We start from the raw sequence: 19619 nt of genomic DNA on the forward strand, positions 1-19619 counted from the left end.
AATAATAAATAAAACTTTTTGATAACAAATCGATAACTTTTTGGTCGATATCGATACTTTTTTTTTTACAAACATCGCAAATTTTTTCTAAAACATCGGTAACTCATCGATAAAAGGTCGGTAAATCTTTGATAACTGTTGTTGTCGTTTGCACATATAAAACGCTTTGATAATAAATTGATAGCTCGTCTTTACCACATCGATTGCAAACTTATTACAAGCCGATAACTCGTCGATAAGAAATCGTTAGCATTTCTACAACAAACTGATAGCACGCCATCTGGTTTCAGTTCCACCCTCGGTTTTGACTTCTTATCTCTCCTGTACTCCCCCAGTCCCCACTTTTTCCCTTTGCTTTTAATTTCTAAGTGGGGGTCGAGCTTTGTTTGTCTGTTTACGTTGTTATTTCCTCAGAAATCTCTGTTGTGATATCACCCGTTTGTTCGCTTACAAAACTAGAGCAGTTCCCTACAGGGATGTTTTATTGCCACTTTTAGTTGTGTGTGTGCCCAATATAACTCTTAAGGGTTTATTCAAGTTATTGATTGACCTGAAAACATGCACAGAACGCGAATGAAGTAATTTTATTACACACACACACCTACACACATATGCTATGTATGTATGAACAATTCTTTTTATTCTTCACGTGTTTAACATTTCTGGTAAAGTATACTTTGTGGGGCTTTCGAATAATAACGTGACTAAGAATTTTGATTCAAGAAATACATCTGAAAGCATTGAATGCAAACTTACATATATATATGTATGTTTTTATCTGTGAATACCTTCTTAAGAAAAAATTCCAAAAATTTACATAGTTAGCCCTATAAATCAATCATACTCATTTTCTGACTCATTAAGTGTCTACCAGGCGGATGTCTATGCCATAGCGAGAGCAGCCAGAGTGTTTCAGGATAGTATGGTCCCAGATATCAATGTAACGAATTTCGTCGACAGCCAGGCCGCCTTAAAGGCATTCGGATTCCACGTGATAAAGTCGTATATCGTTCGGAAGTTTGGAGCCTCGCTAGCGTTCATAAGACAATGTCTCCCTTTGCTGGGTCTTGGGGCACAGCGATATTGAATGAATTCGCAGAATGAATTCGCGATATTGAAGGGAATGAATTCGCAGATGAGATAACCAGGAAGGTTCCGATATGTACATAAGTGAGGCGTATAGCTCCGTACTACCGCTGCCGGGTTTTCTCCTGAGGAAAGCCGAGGAATATGAGATGTATGAATATGAAGAGAACTAGCTTCCTTCTCAAGCTAAATTTTAATCTGCATTGAGAGTACTAGCGGGTGTCATCACAGCTCATCGCGCTATTGCACTAATGCTACGACGGAAGCGCTTGCCAACAAGCCTCCTCTGCAGAAGCTGAGGATGAGGAGGAGTCGAATAACCACTTTTCCTGCCAATGTCCAGGACTGTAAAAAGGATGGTTCAGATTTCTGGGCGCACGGTTTTTCGACACTTTGGCAGATGTTGAGAAGGCGCCTCTTTCACTCCTATTTAGGCTCATCAGAGAAAGCAAGTGCTCCGTTGAGGTCGCCTAGGAAGCAGTCTGGTTGCCACCCGGCACTCACTGAGAGCACTTTCAATGCACAGAAATATCTTAGAGTGAAAGTGTGGGAAACTGCCACACATGCCCTTTTAACATAGCCTAGGCCTAGTTTTTCAGTCAGAGGTCAAATTACACTTAAAGCAGACCAGAGTGTGAACTTGCCAAAAATTGACTGCTCAACTCGAAAGTGGAAAGCTCAAACTCTAGTTTACTTTCACTCCAGTTTAAAACTGATAAACTATGCCTTAAAGACAGAAGAAGAGTTAGACTTGAAATTTAATGAATTTCTTTAATGCTCATCATACGCCCTAATAGACAAATGAGCCAGGATCATGCAATGCGGAATTGTTGTAATTGTAATTGAATTTGAAAAATAAAATAATTAAAAAAAATTTTAGTTAAACGGTTTTATTGAAAACAATACTTACATGAAGTAATAATAATACTAAAAGCGTTGTGCGCGTGAAATTTCTAAAAATGTGAGGCGTAGCATAACCTGATTAAGGTTCAGTTGGTCTTACTTATGATTATCAATAGAAATTTTACGCGTCCAACGCTTTTATTTAATTTTCTTTTCAATGCCCTAGATTGGTGAGGAGTGTGATGACTAGTACCTAGGGCCTACCGAATTATTTTGTAGCTTTTAGTGTTATTATTACTTCATGTAAATATTGTTTTCAATAAAACGGTTTAACTTAAAATTTTTATTTTTTTTAATTATTTTATTTTCAAGTTTTTAGTCTTTATTTAATTGCCTATTATTTCTCATTCTATTTAGTTCATTTAGTGATTCATTATTACAAGGACTCTTTCCTAACATTTTGTTACAATCTAAGTCCTCAATACATAATCCTTCCAAAGACTTTACTCGACTCTGCGCCACGTATGCTTGTCCCTGCTCCAACTCCAAAATATTTTGATGTCACTTCTACCAGGCTGTATGTAATATTTGTTCCAAATCGGACACCATGGGTCGCTTTCTATTCATGTATGTATTATGGGTTCCAAATGTGGACCAAATCGGACCACAAATACGATTTTTTTGAATATCTCGATCTTTGCGCTACCTAGCGGCGATTTTTTTCTTATTATTGCATTGTCATCGGGTTCTGAAATATATTCCAAGTTTCAAGCTTGTAGCTTATCAGGAAGTTACTTAAATTTCAATTACAAAATTCGTTCACAACGGCCGTGCATGCGCCCGTGCGGCCTGCCTGTCAGGTCAAGCTAAATAAAACCGTTTAAAAAGGTTGATGAAGTAGCGCTTTTGAAGTTTTTCGATTCCTTACATTTCTCTCATATTTCGCTACCAGTGTTTGGAGTATTTAAAACTGTTACCTGCGCCGGAGTAAAAATAAAATTTTCGGAGAATATTTTTTCTTCCTTTTTTGAAAGCGGGCGAACAACTAACATGAAATTGATTTGGTGGCTTGGCAAACCCTTCTATTATGTTTCTACCTTATAAGATGCACATGGAGTCGACCTAAAACGTTTAGGATGGCCAATTAATGTTTCCATTAGCACACCATATTCAGGAAGAAAAGTGGGCTCTATCTCCCCGGATATTTATCGCGAAAAATATGTTCGGTTTACCATACATATTTCCTGCTCTTTTAATGGCGGAAGGCTTGTAGACCGGGCAGGAATCTGCAGGAACAGTAATGGCCACCTGGTAACTGACGTTCAGAGTGTGGGGAAGGCGAACCCGATACCCCGATAGCCGATGAGGAAAAACACGCTCCCGCATCCAACTATGGCGAAGTGAGAATGGCAGTATCCCGGCAAAAAAACATGGTGCCAAGTAATGACGAGATACCCGCCGGGCCGTTCAAACATGGAGACGAGGAGTTGGTATAAGATAAAGAAGCAAAAATAGTGGGCTTGCGGTAAATGAGGACAAGACGAAGTACTTGCTGTCATCGTGGCCTTTGTTGAGACGTCACTGTTGACAGATATAAGTTCGAGACTGTGAAGCATTTCGTCTATTTGCGAAGCAGCATTAAAAGCAAAAACAATATCAGCCTAGAAATCAAACGCAGATAACTCTTAACAACAAGTGCTTCTTTAGGTAATTTAAAAGTAAAGTCCTCTATCGACGAACAAAATTCTCGCTCTACAAGTCACTCATCATATCTGTCCTGCTGCATGGCTCGGAATCATGGAAGGTGTAGAGAGAAGATGATATGGCTCTTAGAGTATTCGAGAGAAAAGATTTATGGTCCTGTCCGTGATATGGATGGCGAGTATCGAAGGGGGTATAATAATGAGCTATATGAGATTTTCGCAGATATGGCGATAGTGCAGCGAATAAAAACAGAAAACGTCATTAGCTAGGTCATGTTATGCGGATGGACGAATACGTTCCGGCCAAGGGGAAGATTTGACTTCGCTTCGTTCTCCCAATTGGCGACTGTTATCGCAAAACAGGGTTAGTTTTTGTATAAAACTTTAAAAAGTGCTGTATGTTAAATTTTGGCAGGATCTACAGATCGCGTTCGGACAAATTTTTTGGTTACATGTTACTCCTTCTATTCTCATTCCGTACGAAAAAAGTGCAAAAACTGTAAGTAAAATGTGAACAAACATGTCTTAAGGCCAGGGCAATGAATTCACATCATTTCATCCAATCATCACTTGTAAACAATCAGCTTTTCATACGTATGCAATGAAAACTTCAACCAAAAGATATTAGGTAGTAATACTATTTAGTTCTCAACATGACCCACATAAACCTTTGAGATAAAAAATTTAGTACAAAAATAAGAACGAAGCAAAATACTCCGATTGGAATAAAGTCTGAACACTGCGTCAGCAATGAAACATGTTGTCAAAAGCGTGACGTCGCGCCGAGAAAATTTATTTCATAGCCAACTATGATTTTTTGCTCTCTCATTTTTTAATGCGGGATTTGTTTATTGGTTCATGATACGCCCTGCCAGACCACCTAAAATTATATTCTGCATAATAGGCACACGCGTTACCACTGACATGAAGACGGACTTACTCTTGAACTTAGTCCTAAGGAAAATAAAGTAGGAATTATTTTTGGCATAATAAGTATGCAACACTTACCTCCTTCTTCTTTGGCTTTGACTTCGTTCCATTTTGACAACTGAAATAAAAAATAAAAATAAATATTTTATTATTTCAATCCGCATTCATATTAAAGCGTATCAATAAAAGTATAAATTTTTCCAGCACCCTGTAATACGTTAAGTTTGTATGGGTGTTAAAGTAATAATCAAAGTTTAACAAAATTCCAACCACCGTTAGATATCCAAAAAGTTAGTTTTCGGACGGTTGGGTGTAGCTTTGGAATCAAACATCGCGTTCCAATGTACCGTGATCCAGATTCCAATAAAAACTTAAGCAGAGTACTCACTGACCGAATATTCGGCTACGGTTTGGCAATTAATCGGCAATACTCTCATCGGTAGGTATTTCGGACTATCGTCAGAGCTAGTAGACTGTCTTTATGCGATGTTAGTCAACCGACTTTGATCTGTGGGGTGTAGGTCTGGTGGAACGCACTGTAAGCGGCGAATACTACACTACACATGTTGAAGACAGCGCTGGTTGATATGAGCGATTCTCTTAGATCAACACCTACATTGATATTGAATGCTGTCCTCCCTAAGCAAAAAAAGAAATCACAATAACTAAAAGTCGTAATGTCGACGGCGAGTATCGGAGGTTGTATGATGATGAGCTGCATGGGCTTTAGCCGATATGAAGAAAGTGTAACGAATAAAAGCTTCTCTGACTAGGTCATATTATGCGAATAGACCAAAATGCTCCGCCCAAGAAAGTATTTCTACTGACATCCATATTTGGCAGCAGGGGAAGCGGAGGACCCTGACTGAGTTGGGACATACAGGTGAAAAAAGATATCCAATGTACTCCCGCAAAGCAAGTCTTACTGGCGTGCTTTGCTATGAAATGGCAAAATCAGCTAGGTGACATGGGCTATGAGTTAAAATAATTTTGGACACTCCAACATTCTTTCAAAACTCAAATTTATCGCAGAAAAGTCGATCTATTATGTGTCAACAACTGCTCAACTCAGTTATTATCTGTATAGAGAGGATTTGGGAAAATAACTCAGTTGGTGGAGTGGAATAGTGAACTGTTTCACGCATGAATTGAAGTTGGATGGAAAGGTTGATATAGGGTTTAATGTATGCCAGGAGTTCGATATAAGTTGCATGATTAAACTGGAAGGTGCTGTTTATCAAACGGTGGTAGCAGGGTAGCGCTATTCATTTGGCCGTAAGTGGGTAGCAGCCGGTCTCCTGAAATTATTGATTTCACCCAAGCTAATCTATCAAGAGTGAAAGGGGTTTTGTTTGGTCAGTTGAATTGAAGATGTTAAGCTCGGTAGCCGTTTTAGCAATGTATGCTTACAAATTAACGGTAGGGGTCGGGTATGCTTTTAACTGTATCGATCAGAAGTAATAAGATTCCTACAGGCTGCCACATAAGTGTAGTGCCTTTCAGGCGGACATCGTAGCCGTGAAGGAAGCAGCAGAAATTCTGGAGGAAGCGTACTTATATAGATATACATATATTGAGAGTCAGGCGATCATTAAGGCGATAATCACACACATTACTTAACCAAGAAGTGTCCTGGAATGCAAAAAAGCATTGAAGACACTTCGCTCAGGTCGGACCATACATCCATATTGCGTTCACGTTCATAAAGGAATAGAAGGTAACGAAAAAGCCAATGAGTTGGCAAGGGAGAGCGCTGCACTCGATAAATCGAAGGTAGGCGTCCCAATCCACTTGGGAGAAATCGAATAGAGGCAGGACTTGTATTTCTTTGATCCATCAAGCAGGAAAGGCGTGGAAAGAAGTGGGGGCTGCAAAATTTCTAATATCATTTTCAAATCCTATGGCGTTAGACTTATAAAGTTGCTCATATCTCTAAAGAGCGAAGAATTAAAGCTCACGGTGGGCTTACTAACTGAACACTGCATTCTGGCGTCACATGCATATGACTTAGGCCTCATCAGTAACAGCAGATGTAGGAACTGCAGGCTGCTGGAAGAAACTGTTGAGTACGTGTTGCTAGGTCTAGAGATAGCTATTACGCTAGGACCTAGATTACTACTAGTAATTGCCAAGAGGACCTATTTTATATAACATAAGTCCTGGTACCTAATTGCGGTTTTTCCGTTTGGTCGTAAGCGAGACCTTTATTGACCGGTCAATTCAACCTAACCTAGCAATCAAAAGGATCCCATTCATGGCTTACCAAATCGCGGCAACTTTCGTTGCGAAGACGTTCCACACGTTCCACTGATCGGGCAACTTAAAATTTGTATCCAGATCCTGACCAACCGTTCTGGCTCTCTTCGATCTCTTCGGCCCATCCGTGAACCAGTTAACCAATACATTCGTCCAGATGTTTCCCTTTCCCCAATCCTTTTTATATGAAATAACTCCGGTGAAGCTTGCACAGGGGGTAGCACACGGTGAAATCTTAGGTTAGGTTAGGTTGAACTGGCCGGTCCATGAGGACCCCACATAGACTGAATAAGTTCGTAGTGTTGCCAGAAGTTTGTTTTAACGACCAAACTGAAAAACCCTTTCCAAAACCAGGACATATGTTATAAAATAACTCCGTCCTCTTGGCAAATACTAGAAGCTTCCTAGGACTTAAGCCACTTTCTGCTTCCAGATCTGACAGCTGTATCACTCCTAATAGCTGGAGTCTTAGCCTGGCAAGCGCAGGGCACAAGCACAGAACGTGCTCGATCGTTTCCTCCTCCAGCCCGCACTTCCTACATCTGCTATCACTGACCAAGCCTTATTTAAAGGCATGTGACGCCAGAAGCCAGTGTCCAGTCAGAATACCCGTCATGAGTCTACAGTCCTCTCTTTTTAATGATGTTAGTCTAAGGTTGTAAGACCTATACATAATTTCGACACTTTACAGCCGCGCGCTTGAACCCACGCCTTTCCTGCTTGGTCGATCATGTGCACCTCTCGCCTTCGCTTAATTTCGCCCAGTCTAATTGGGACATCTATGGAGCAAGCTTCAAGGGATGCGCCTTTTTTAGCTAGTTCATCCGCCTTTTCATTCCCATTTATTCCCATATGCTGTGGGATCCAATATAGATGTATGCTTCTCCCTGTCCCGATTCTCTCCAGGGACTACTTACACTCTAGCACGCATTTAGATGATGTGCTATGCGAAATGATTACCTTAATTGCTGCTTTACTGTCAATGTAAAAGTTAACACGGTTGCAGCTTAAGCTATTCTCTTCCAGGGTTTCTACCGCTTTGGTTACGGCTACTATTTCCGCTTGGAAAACGCTACAGTAATCCGGCAGCCTGTAGGATCTGTTTATTTCCAGATGAGCACAGTATACCGCAGACCCTACTCCTTCCACTACTTTGGAACCATCTGTGGACACATGTATCGCCTCGTCCGCCATTTGAGCACCCTTGCGCCAACCATCCACCTCTTATGAGAAACATTAGGCAGCTATCCAGAGTGAATGTATTACCAAGATTGATTACAACTACTATTAAGTTGTAATATGTCATGCTGTAAATACATACAAAATTTAAACTCACCCCTTTCTCCTGCTCAAGCTGACGAAGAAATTCAACAAAAATCACATTAAGTGGCAAAATGGCCTTGAGTTAAAGTATTTGATTTATGATGAAGAGTCCTTCAATAGCAAAGTGTAGCCGCGGCATCATTATTCATACGGCTAGGAGTATATACATATTTACGTATCCATTTGTGTATATGTACATTATTTACAATGCATAATTAAATTTCACCGCGACAAACACCAAGTAAAAAGGTCGCCATCGACATTATGACACCAGGCGTGTGTAAGTAGGTACTTATGTTCATATGTTTTGAATATGGTTCAGGGCTAAGGGAAAGTAGGTCAGTCACTGACTTTGCCACAGGTGCGACAGCATGCGTTTTATGTGGATGCGTTGAATATGCTTGGAGCCTTGGTCAAAGGTCAACAACAGTCAATAGTCGCAAAGCAAGCAAACAGCCAGCATCCGCTCCAACATCCGTAGCTAAATTGTACGAACCGGAATATGAGGCAGCATCGCTTTTATACTCAGTTGAGCAGAGCTCACAGAGTATATTAACTTTGATTGGATAACGGTTGGTTGTACAGGTATAAAGGAATCGAGATAGATATAGACTTCCATATATCAAAATCATCAGTATCGAAAAAAAATTCGATTGAGCCATGTCCGTCCGTCCGTCCGTCTGTCCGTTAACACGATAACTTGAGTAAATTTTGAGGTATCTTGATGAAATTTGGTATATAGGTTCCTGGGCTCTCATATCAGATCGCTATTTAAAATGAACGATATCGGACTATAATCACGCCCACTTTTTCGATATCGAAAATTTCGAAAAATCGAAAAAGTGCGATAATTCATTACGAAATACGGATTAAGCGATTAAACTTGGTAGGTGAGTTGAACTTATGACATAGCATAGAAAACTAGTAAAATTTTGGACAATGGGCGTGGCACCGCCCACTTTTAAAAGAAGGTAATTTAGAAATTTTGCAAGCTGTAATTTGGCACTCGTTGAAGACATTATGATGAAATTTGGCAGGAACGTTACCCTTATTACTATATATCTGCTTAATAAAAATTAGCAAAATCGGAGAACGACCACGCCCACTTTTAAAAAAAAAAAATTTTTATTCAAATTTTAAAAGAAAAGTTAATATCTTTACAGTATATAAGTAAATTATGTCAACATTCTACTTCAGTAATGATATGTTGCAACAAAATACAAAAATAAAATAAAATTTCAAAATGGGCGTGGCTCCGCCCTTGGAATCTTGGAAGGAATACTGTTCGTGGTATTACATATATAAATAAATTAGCGGTACCCGACAGATGATGTTCTGGATCACCTGGTCCACATTTTGGTCGATATCTCGAAAACGCCTTCACATATACAACTACCACCACTCCCTTTTAAACCCTCATTAATACCTTTAATTTGATACCCATATCGTACAAACACATTCTAGAGTCACCCCTGGTCCACGTTTATGGCGATATCTCGAAAAGGCGTCCACATATAGAACTAAGGCCCACTCCTTTTTAAAATACTCATTAACACCTTTCATTTGATACCCATATCGTACAAAAAAATTATAGAGTCACCCCTGGCGCACCTTTATGGCGATATCTCGAAAAGGCATCCATCCACCTATAGAACTAAGGCCCACTCCCTTTTACAATACTCATTAACACCTTTCATTTGATACCCATATCGTACAAACAAATTCTAGAGTCACCCCTGGTCTACCTTTATGGCGATATCTTGAAAAGGCGTCCACCTATAGAACTAAGGCCCACGCCCTTTTAAAATACTCATTAACACCTTTCATTTGATACCCATCGTACAAACAAATTCTAGAGTCACCCCTGGTCCACGTTTATGGCGATATCCCGAAAAGGCGTCCACCCATAGAACTAAGGCCCACTCCTTTTTAAAACACTTAATAACACCTTTCGTTTGATACCCATATTGTACAAACGCATTCTAGAGTCAACCCTGGTCCACTTTTATTACGATATTTCGAAAACACGTCCACGTATAGAACTAAGGCCCACTCCCTTTTAAAATTATCATTAACACATTTCATTTGATACCCATATCGTACAAACAAATTCTAGAGTCACTTCTGGTCCACCTTTATGGCGATATCCCGAAATGGCGTCCACCTATAGAACTATGGCCCACTCCCTTTTAACATACTCTTTAATACCTTCCATTTGATACACATGGCATACAAACACATTCCAGGGTTGCCATATGTTCATTTTCCTACATGGTGATTTTCCCTTATTTTGTCTCCACAGCTCTCAACTGAGTATGTAATGTTCGGTTACACCCGAACTTAGCCTTCCTTACTTGTTTTAATTTCATTTTTGCAGTTAAACGTTAAACAGGCCGACCTTGCCACGTATTCTCAAGCAGCTTTTAATGAGTTATTATTTTATTATTAATTACTTGTGGTTTTCAATTGCAACAGGAAGGTAATTATATTTATCTAATGCACGCCTCTTGCAACTGAGATCACATCGACTAATTTATTGGCTGTGTCGTACTCACCGAAATGGAATGGTAGAAACTCGGGATGGGAAAAAAGAAGAAGAGAAAAAGAAAGAGGGCGCGGTGTGCAGGGAGACAAATAAATTCATTGGTGTGGTATATCTCCAGGAGATTAAAGCCGCACTTCTTTTCCAATTTCTTTCAAGTGGGAAACCTACATGTTCCAAAGTAATTTAATGTTGATTGTTCCGTCACTTGTTTTGGGCAGCGTTGGTTTGTTAGACCAACTTGTTACCTATACACAACACGGGCACAGAGGTACGAAGTGCAAAACGAAACAGGAGAGGTTAAGAGATAGTAAGAGTAAGTGGACGTGGACATGGTTCTTGGAGTGTGCGAGAAACCAAGCAGCCTAAGCTCAACATTTACACAGATACAAGTTATCGGTCTTTTATCGTAAAGTTATCGATTTATTATCGAAATAATAGTGACATTTTTCGAAAAGTTATCCACATGTTACCACATATTAATCGAAAAGTTATCGATTTTTTATAATAATGTTATCGATTTATTAAAGAAAATCTAACGATTATTTGTCGGGAAGTTATCGACAAGTTATCTAAAGTTATAGATTTTCCATCGAAAAATAATCAATTGGTAATCGTAATAGTAACAATTTGTATTTGTTTAAATAGATACTGGAGGAATGTTACCATAAAATGCTTACATTTAGTTTGAGAGAAAATTGTCTCTCACCTCGTATAGGATGAAAACAGATATAAGGCAAAGCAAGGCAAGGTAAGGAAAGTAAAAAGAAAAGGAAGGGAGAGCCGAAGTCAAAACCGATGACGAAACCAAAACCGAACGACGCATTATCAAATTCTTATTGGGTTACCGACGAGGTATAGACGAGTTATCGAAGTCTTGTAAATTTGCTAGCGATAATAAAGGTTGTCGACGAGTTGCAGATTTTTTTTCAACGAGTTATCAGTCTCTTATCGAAAAGTTATCGATTATTTTTCAAAAAGCCATCCAAAAACTAATCTAGAATCCGTCGACCTATTTACGGAAGCTAACGATTATTTGTCGGAAAGTTATCGATAAGTTATTAAAAATTTATCGAAAAGTAATCGATTTTTTATCGGAGTGTTATTTCTTCTTGTAGAATAAGATACCGAAAAAATTTTACTCTAAAATCAATAACACATCTGTGACCCAGCATGAAAAAATCGGATAACTCGACGATAATAATTCTTATAGTAATTTGCTCAAAAATTAACCTGTGCAACAGCCGGCTGGGTATTGGACCAAAACCACTTTTTGTTAGAGATTGAGACTTAAGTAGACAAAGTGCTATCTCCGTTTTTCGAAATTAGCTTCCAAAAAATAGATATCGACTTTCAAAGTTCGAAATTCTACATTTCGAAATTTTATTTTTTTTGTTAAAAAAGTAAAAATGTGGTCGTGGTCCGCCTTTTTCCTTCATTTGAATGGCTGAACTCTTTTTTTGAAAAATTATGGTATGAGCAATTCCAGTGGAGAGTATTTGCAGACATGAAAGTAGTGGCCACTATCATGGGACTATCTGACTTTACTTTTTTAATTTGCTGAACGCGTTAACAAAAAAAATAAATTTCGAAATGTAGAATTTCGAGCTTTGAAAGCCGATATCTATTTTTTGGAGGCTAACTTCGCAAAAGGGGGATAGCACTTTGTCTACTTAAGCCTCAATCTCTACAAAAAAGTGGGTTTGGTCCAATACCAAGAAAAAAGTTAATTTTGTCGCATAGTGTTATGTTTGAAACAGATCTTATTTTACCGTTTTCAGTTGAAAGCCACAGCACAATAGTCAGTTAAATAAACTTAATTCTTTGAAAAAGGGTGGCAACTCTTATTTACGCCGCAGAAAGGCTGTCACTCACATTCATTCATGAAAAAATTCAAAACAACCTGAGGCAGTTGCAACAAAGTCATTGCTTCTTAGTAACATCCGAGTTCCGTTCGCTCTTCATGGCGCTTGCAATGCTTCACAAGCTGTGCGGCGAATGATGGCTTAATGACCTCGCTTAACACCACTCGACATGGTTTTGGTAGATTGTTTCACCTTAATTCGCTTGTGCGCTGGTATGTCAAATGTCATCCTTAATTCGTCCTTGGGGTGCACTTGTAGTATTCAGTTGAAACTCTCTCATTGCAAGACAAATAAAAGCAAGAGACTAACAGAAAAATGAGGAAAATTTTATATCTCTATCAATGTAAAGGATGTTCGCGCACACACAAATACAAATGTGATACATTCGAAGTGCAGCGTCTCCTTGCCTCTTAATTTGCATGTGTTTATGTGTTTTAACTAGTCGCCCAAAATTGATGAAAGGCTCGTAAGGTAAGCGCGAAATTGTCTGCGGAGGTCAATGAAAGTGAAACTCAGTTGAGCGCGTACAACACTGTGAAAGCTGCAAGGACAAAGACTAAGGATTAGTGAGTAGATTTTTTTGTACTAAATTTAATTTGAGTGCTCATGACTGTGTACACCAAGTAATTACTGAGGAACGTTTTACAGGCGTTAACTGGTAGTTTGTCTCTGTTCACTAGTCTATCTCGAATGAAGTAGTGGTACTGTATAACAGTAGCAATTGAGACTTTGCCATGGGTCTCAAAAAATTTAAAATGATTGTGCTTTCGTAGAGGCGATGAGGGTACAATTGTGCTGTGGAATGTCGACTCCTGCACTAACCAGTAATGGAAACTTAATGTGGAGGACAGAGCTAGAAACACTGGTCAACTGCCTTGACAGAGCGATGCATTCGCAGAGATTGTGAACCGATGCTTCATCCTCCAGCTCGCAAAACCAACAGATTATAGTGTCTTGGATAGATTTAACTCACTAAGGTGATATCGTATACTGCTTAGATTAATGAGTTCTGCAATACTCTCTTTGCAGGGAGTATAAAAAATTTGGTCTGCCCTCGCCCTAAGTCAATCTAGTGCTGTCTAAATGGGTTGTTTCCTAGTTAAAAATATGGTTTATCGAGAGTGGTTGACTGGGTAGTCTACCTGCTTATTACCTTCATGTCCCTGATGCCTGAGAAACCATCTTAACAAAACCTTGTTTTTGGCTCTCAGCTCATTTAGGATTTCAATGCATTTATCCACTTAATTAGAAGTTGTGCAAGACTGCAAAGCACGCCAGACTACGTGGTTGCCTGACATAATGAGCATAATCCTCGAGAATAAGCCTCTCCGTAGACATTATCTACAGAAAATTTCTATTGCATGGATCTCTGCCTAAAATATAGTGGAGTGGAATGCCATTGGTATCGATTTCTTCAAGTTCGGCCCACAGGTGCCAGCTTCAGCTTTTCCGTCAACAAATTTCGACCCATTCGTGAACCAAATTTCTGAGTGAAAACTAGTATATGGATTGCCTGCATCCAATAGAGTTCGGTCCAGCACAATGGACACCCCAAAGTTCCGTGAGATTCTGAGCGTAGGGACCATTGCATCACGTAGTTGCAATAGCTAAGGAAGCATAGGTGACTATTGGCTTCACAACAATATTAAATGTCCAGTATACAATTTGGGGAGACAGCTTCCATATTTCGCAGAGACGAGTGCAACCGAAAAAAGCTCTTTGTATGTCATTGGTTTTCAGTAACTGAAAGAACTAGAGCCTATAAGAGAGGAGGAAGTACATCCCCTTGCCTTCAACTGACTCAGATATCCCTGCATTGATAGCACCCAGAAAATAATAATTGGACTAATATTCTTACTAAATATAGCTTGTTCGATAGCTTAGTGTGTGGTGTAGCGAAAGCTCCTGAGATGCCATTAAAAGCGCAAAGGGCTATAATTTTAATATAAATATGAGGCCGATGTCCGATAAGCGAGGAACTAGGTTTCAGCCAGGAATTAAAGCTACCCGATCACTTTAACTTCTTCTTGCCGAAGGTCATCTATATTGAGAATGGGTTTGATGAGTTTCAATCTGTGGGTTTCACTTTTAAGGAGTTGTTACTCCGGTAGGCTATTAAAGCGCTAAGCTCTACCACCGTGAGAATGTATGCTATTTTGATTAAAAAAAAGTTATCCCTCGCCACTATTCCGCTTATCTTTTGTGACCAGAACGAATACTTACGAACTGAAAGTGTATGCTAGAAGAGATTTTGTAATTTCACTGCCTACCTTATCTCTGCTCTTGGAATAGGTATGGGGCTCGTGTTAAGTGGAAAAGCGCTACTTTGGCCAGTTGCTGACTCCAAGCGCTAAGTGGAGCTATTGGGGTTTAGTGAAGTTCATCTATCCATGGTTATTGGAGTCCAAGCAGTGCGTGGGACCATCTAGCTTTTGTATGCTTAGCTTTCCAACTATTGTGAAGACTAGGCGTAAGGATATCGAAGCACAATAGACCTAGACAAAGTACGCAGTGCTTCGAAGCCTAGTAAGATTAAGAATAAAGACATCGACCGAGACGTATACGACCGTGCTGAAGAAATATTCGAAATCGATGTATTCCTATTTCATCGCTGAAAGTCAGTACCACTGTTACAGCATATAGTGTTCAAGTGAGTTGTCCCTTTACTGGGCACTGGCTACCCAGCCTAACCTAATCTGCACACATAAAACTGGGCACATAAAGAGTACGATTTAAAGTTAAAGTTTTCTCCAATTTTTGCTCTCTCTATCTCTACATCTCCCTCTAACTCATCCACTCACCCCTCTCGTTCTTCCACTACCTCTCTATCCTTCTTCCATCTTCTTTTCCTTCTTTCTCGTTTTTTCATCTCCTTTTCCATCTCCATCTCAACTTCAACGCCACCCATCCCACTACCTTCTCCGTTCGATCTTCAATGTGGGCGTAAAATGTTCGTCTATGTAAAGCTAAACGGATATGATTTATTTACCTTTTATACTATTAACCCTATTGTTTTAAAACTTTTTGTTGGTATGTTATTACATACGTAGATAGACAAAACCAGAAACATTAACCTACTTTTATAAGTGTTTACATATGCAAGTTAGAGCGGGTCTAGTTTTAAAGTAAAAATCACATATGCGGAAAATACTTTACGCCAATCATTCTGAGCAACTTTGCTTAACAAACTATGGGTATAGAACCAATTTCGAGCTCGCGATTTTTAAGGGGAAGTTGACTGGTTGGGTTTATAAAAACTTTTATTAACTTTTGTTTAATGATTTTAGTATGACCTCGCTAGCGATTACGGATTGATAAAAAAATATAAAAAATATTTAAAAAACTCTTAAGCCGGGTTGTTTCGAAAGGTTCATTGAGCATTCTCCGTTTATGCGATTTTTTCAAGAGAAGTCGACCCGTCATAATTCATGTCTATACATGCAAGCTTACATAAAAATGACAGTATATCTTTCATTTATTGGACACAAGCAAACGTTCCGCGAAAAAATGCGACCCATAGTAGTAGTGACAAGGAAAATGTTACTCATACGCCATGTCATCCCTTAACAATAGATAGTTTTCTTTCGCTGCAATAAAATTACGAACCACTACCAAAATAAGACAATCCAAAAGCTATTTCGTTCTATGCCAGTTAGAAAAAAGGATTTTCGAAGCATCGGAACGCTCTTGTTTTCCAATTCCATGCTCCACTTGATCTTATGTACATTAGACTGGGTCGAAAAAAAAAGTTGCCCTTAAATTTAAAGATTATGTTGAGAGGGTTTCGGAAAAAAATATTTTTTTTTGATCCTTCGAAATACAGCCGAAAAGGTTTCTTCGTTGTAACTTGGTAGTCAGTAACTGAGCATTTTTTTAGTAGGTCATGAAAAAAACCTTAAAAATCAAAGTCGAAAAAAAGTAAAAAAAAAAATGAAATTTCGCAGTCTTGAAAATTATTTGTTTGGGTATACGCAGTGGAACCTGAACCCAAATCCTATCGAAAACTCGATGGCGGTTATCTTTCGTCCATACAAATCGACCCAACCGCATCAGCTAACAGCCAAAATAGCAGTGCCAACTTTTTTCAAATTTCTTCAATCAAATTCTTCTTTTTCTTTATTTTTTATAAAAATGTCTACCAATTTTGTAATTGAAACTATGCCAACGAAAATTTCTAACCTTTTTTTAGAGTTCTGTGCATTTTTTTCTTTTTTAGTATGCTGTTTTGTAGCCCAATCAAAGTTAATCTAAACAAATGACAAAGCCTAAGTTAGGATGAAACCGAACATTACCCAGCTATGCACTTTAACTTAATCATACCACTATTAAGGTAGACGATCAGTAAAATGTAGTTAAATACCATACAGTTATTGCAAACTTTGTTAAAGTTAGACCTTTGATTATCTTCACTCAGTCTATATAATTTGGCAAGGATAGGTAGGTGAAATGGCTGCGACCCTGGTCGCCCAAGTAGCTATTTAGAGCCGTTTTGAGGCCATGTAACTCGTCTAAAAACCTACGGAATGTTACGGTCAATGTATTACAACAAGCTAGAGTTGTTGATAAAATTAAGAATATTGGGGATTGCTATCACAGATAACCCTCTGAGGTCTTCTAGAAATGAGACGGTGGTGCGACCGGTGCTTACCTATGGTTCCATAGTCTGGTGGGAAGCTCTAAGTAAAAGCCTGCAAAAAGTCCAGCGCATTGCGTGCGTTGGTGCCATAGGGGCCGGACGCACTTGCTCCACAGCTGCTTTAGACCCCATTTTGCACCTACTTCCGATCGACTTGCATATACTTTGTACATCGTCACAAACCGCACTGAGACTCAGAGAGTCTGGGTGTTGGAAGGATACTCAGCAAGGGCATAGTAGTATCCTAAAGAAACTTCCGGATGGTACATGTAGTACCGAGACAGATTACTACCCTCGCAAACTGAAGTTTGAGTACGGTTGTAATACCGCCATTCCAAGCAGGAACGAGTGGAAGAGAAACCCGGGCATAAGGTTCGGCGACATCCAAATCTACACTGACGGCTCCAAGATGGAATCGGGAGTGGGGCCGGAGTCTTCTCTGAGTCCCTAGATTTGTCTGCATCATTCAGACTCCCATCGCACTGCAGCGTGTTTCAAGCAGAAATTCTCGCGATTTGGCAAGCCTGCAAATCACTGGAGGGCTTAAATGTAGCTGGTAAAATTTGCATCCTGTCGGATAGTCAAGCAGCGATAAAAGCGCTTTTCTCGCCACAGATTAACTCAAAATTTGTGTGGACTTGTAAGCGACTCATATTCCAGTTATCCACCAATCTAGAACTACGCGTTATCTGGGTCCCGGGTCATAGGGGGATAGAGGGTATCGAGAAGGCCTACGAGCTAGCACGCAGGGGCTCATCGGAGATGAACGAGGAAATAACCAGTGTTAGCAGTAGCCAAGGGGAATATCTACTTGAAGAAAGCACAAACAAAGTGGAATAACATCACCACCTGTGTGATATCAAAATCCATTTGGCCAAACTATGATGAAAAGAGGACGAGAAGTCTTCTGAACAAATCCAGGGCTAACATACGCAAACTGATAGCAGGCTGCACCGGTCATTGGGCAGTAGGTACGCATGCGGAAAAGATGGGCATTCCGTATAACGAGTACTGCAGAAGCTGCAAAGATCCAAATGCCAGGGAGACAGTAGAACACTTTATGGCAAGGATAGTGTATCTGCCAAATTTCAATGTTATATCTTTACCGGATTTTGAAAAAAATTGTCAAAGCCTTCGGGAAGTGTCTTTATCGTTAAGACAACAACAACAACAACGAATTTGGTGAAGATATCTTAATATTTGCTCAAGTTTTCGTGTTAACGGACGGACATGGCTTAATCAAATTATACCTGTACAACCAATCGTTATCCAATCAATGTTATAATAAAAAATAAAAGTCCGGAATAGTTTTTATTTCCGGACTTTTATTTTTTAAGGCCAAAATAAATGTCCGCCTTGATAACAAAGAAACGGCTTATCCGAATTAAAAAAATTTTTTTTTCGGATAAGCTTTTACTTCCGGTATTCTATTTTTAAAAGTCCAAGTTTAACTAGTTCTATCGGACTCAGGTAATAAAAATACGAAAATAATTTTTATCTTGATGCACGTATATTAAAAGCCAAATTTATAGTTTTGCAAGGAATTATATTATAAAAGGAAAACAGTTTCCGCCCCTGGTTTTCAGACGCCGTGCATTATCTCACCCCCTGCATAGTAACATAATGTCTACTTTTGCCTTGGAATTACACCACTTGGAACTATGTCGTGATACCTTAAACACCTTCTTCTGTAACATTTTTACTGTTAGGGCTCGGTATTTATTATAACGAACTTTGAAGATTCTCGATTATTCCGTGTTTACTGATATCCTTCGACTCACTGAACTATCGACTAAAAAAACTCGAATAATCGCTATACAAAATGTTCTTTATTCACTACTATGGTAGTATAACTTCACTAATCAAATTATTCGCGAGCTTCACTTACAAAGTGTTAAAATAAAACTGATTGATTATTCCTTAGGTTCAGTTTGGTCGCTAAAACAAACTTCTGGTAACACTATGGACTCATTCAGTGAGGGGTCCTCATGTGTGTGTGTGAGGTCCTCATGGACCTGCCAGTTCAATCTAACCTAACCTATTAGATTGCGCTGTTTTTATACTCTCAGTTGCTTCGATCGCCTATTTCTCCCAGGTACTAGGCTTTTCGCGTACAGCCTTCTCGATTATTTGCTTATTCACTTCTTATCATCCCTCTCTACGTTTCATATTCGCTTTTGCCTTCTGTGCATACGTATTTGTGGTTTTTCTAATGTCATATATATATTTGTTAGTAATGTCGTCTACACACTTAGCTGCTGTGTACTTGTATATGTAGCTGTTTGTTGTCTCACCTGCTATTGTAGTTGTGCAGCACTTATTTACTAGCGGCACAGTGATGTGTCCGAATTGCTAAAATTCGCCACAACATATTCCATACAATCGTTTGTTTCGTATTTTTCTCATAACCCACCTGAGGACGTCTACATTAAAGA

General features: G+C 39.2%; 1 protein-coding gene across 1 annotated transcript in view; it reads right to left on the reverse strand.

Moving 5' to 3' along the window:
• Trpgamma (Transient receptor potential cation channel gamma) overlaps nt 1-19619 on the reverse strand; it is a 362261-nt gene that overhangs the window by 159662 nt on the left and 182980 nt on the right. The window contains exon 3 of the mRNA XM_067767341.1: nt 4641-4680. Coding sequence (XP_067623442.1) covers nt 4641-4680 — 40 coding nt within the window. The remainder of the gene's footprint in view (nt 1-4640; nt 4681-19619) is intronic.

Source organism: Eurosta solidaginis, chromosome 2 (genome assembly GCF_040869045.1).
Source record: "Eurosta solidaginis isolate ZX-2024a chromosome 2, ASM4086904v1, whole genome shotgun sequence".
NCBI classification, from domain to species: domain Eukaryota; kingdom Metazoa; phylum Arthropoda; class Insecta; order Diptera; family Tephritidae; genus Eurosta; species Eurosta solidaginis.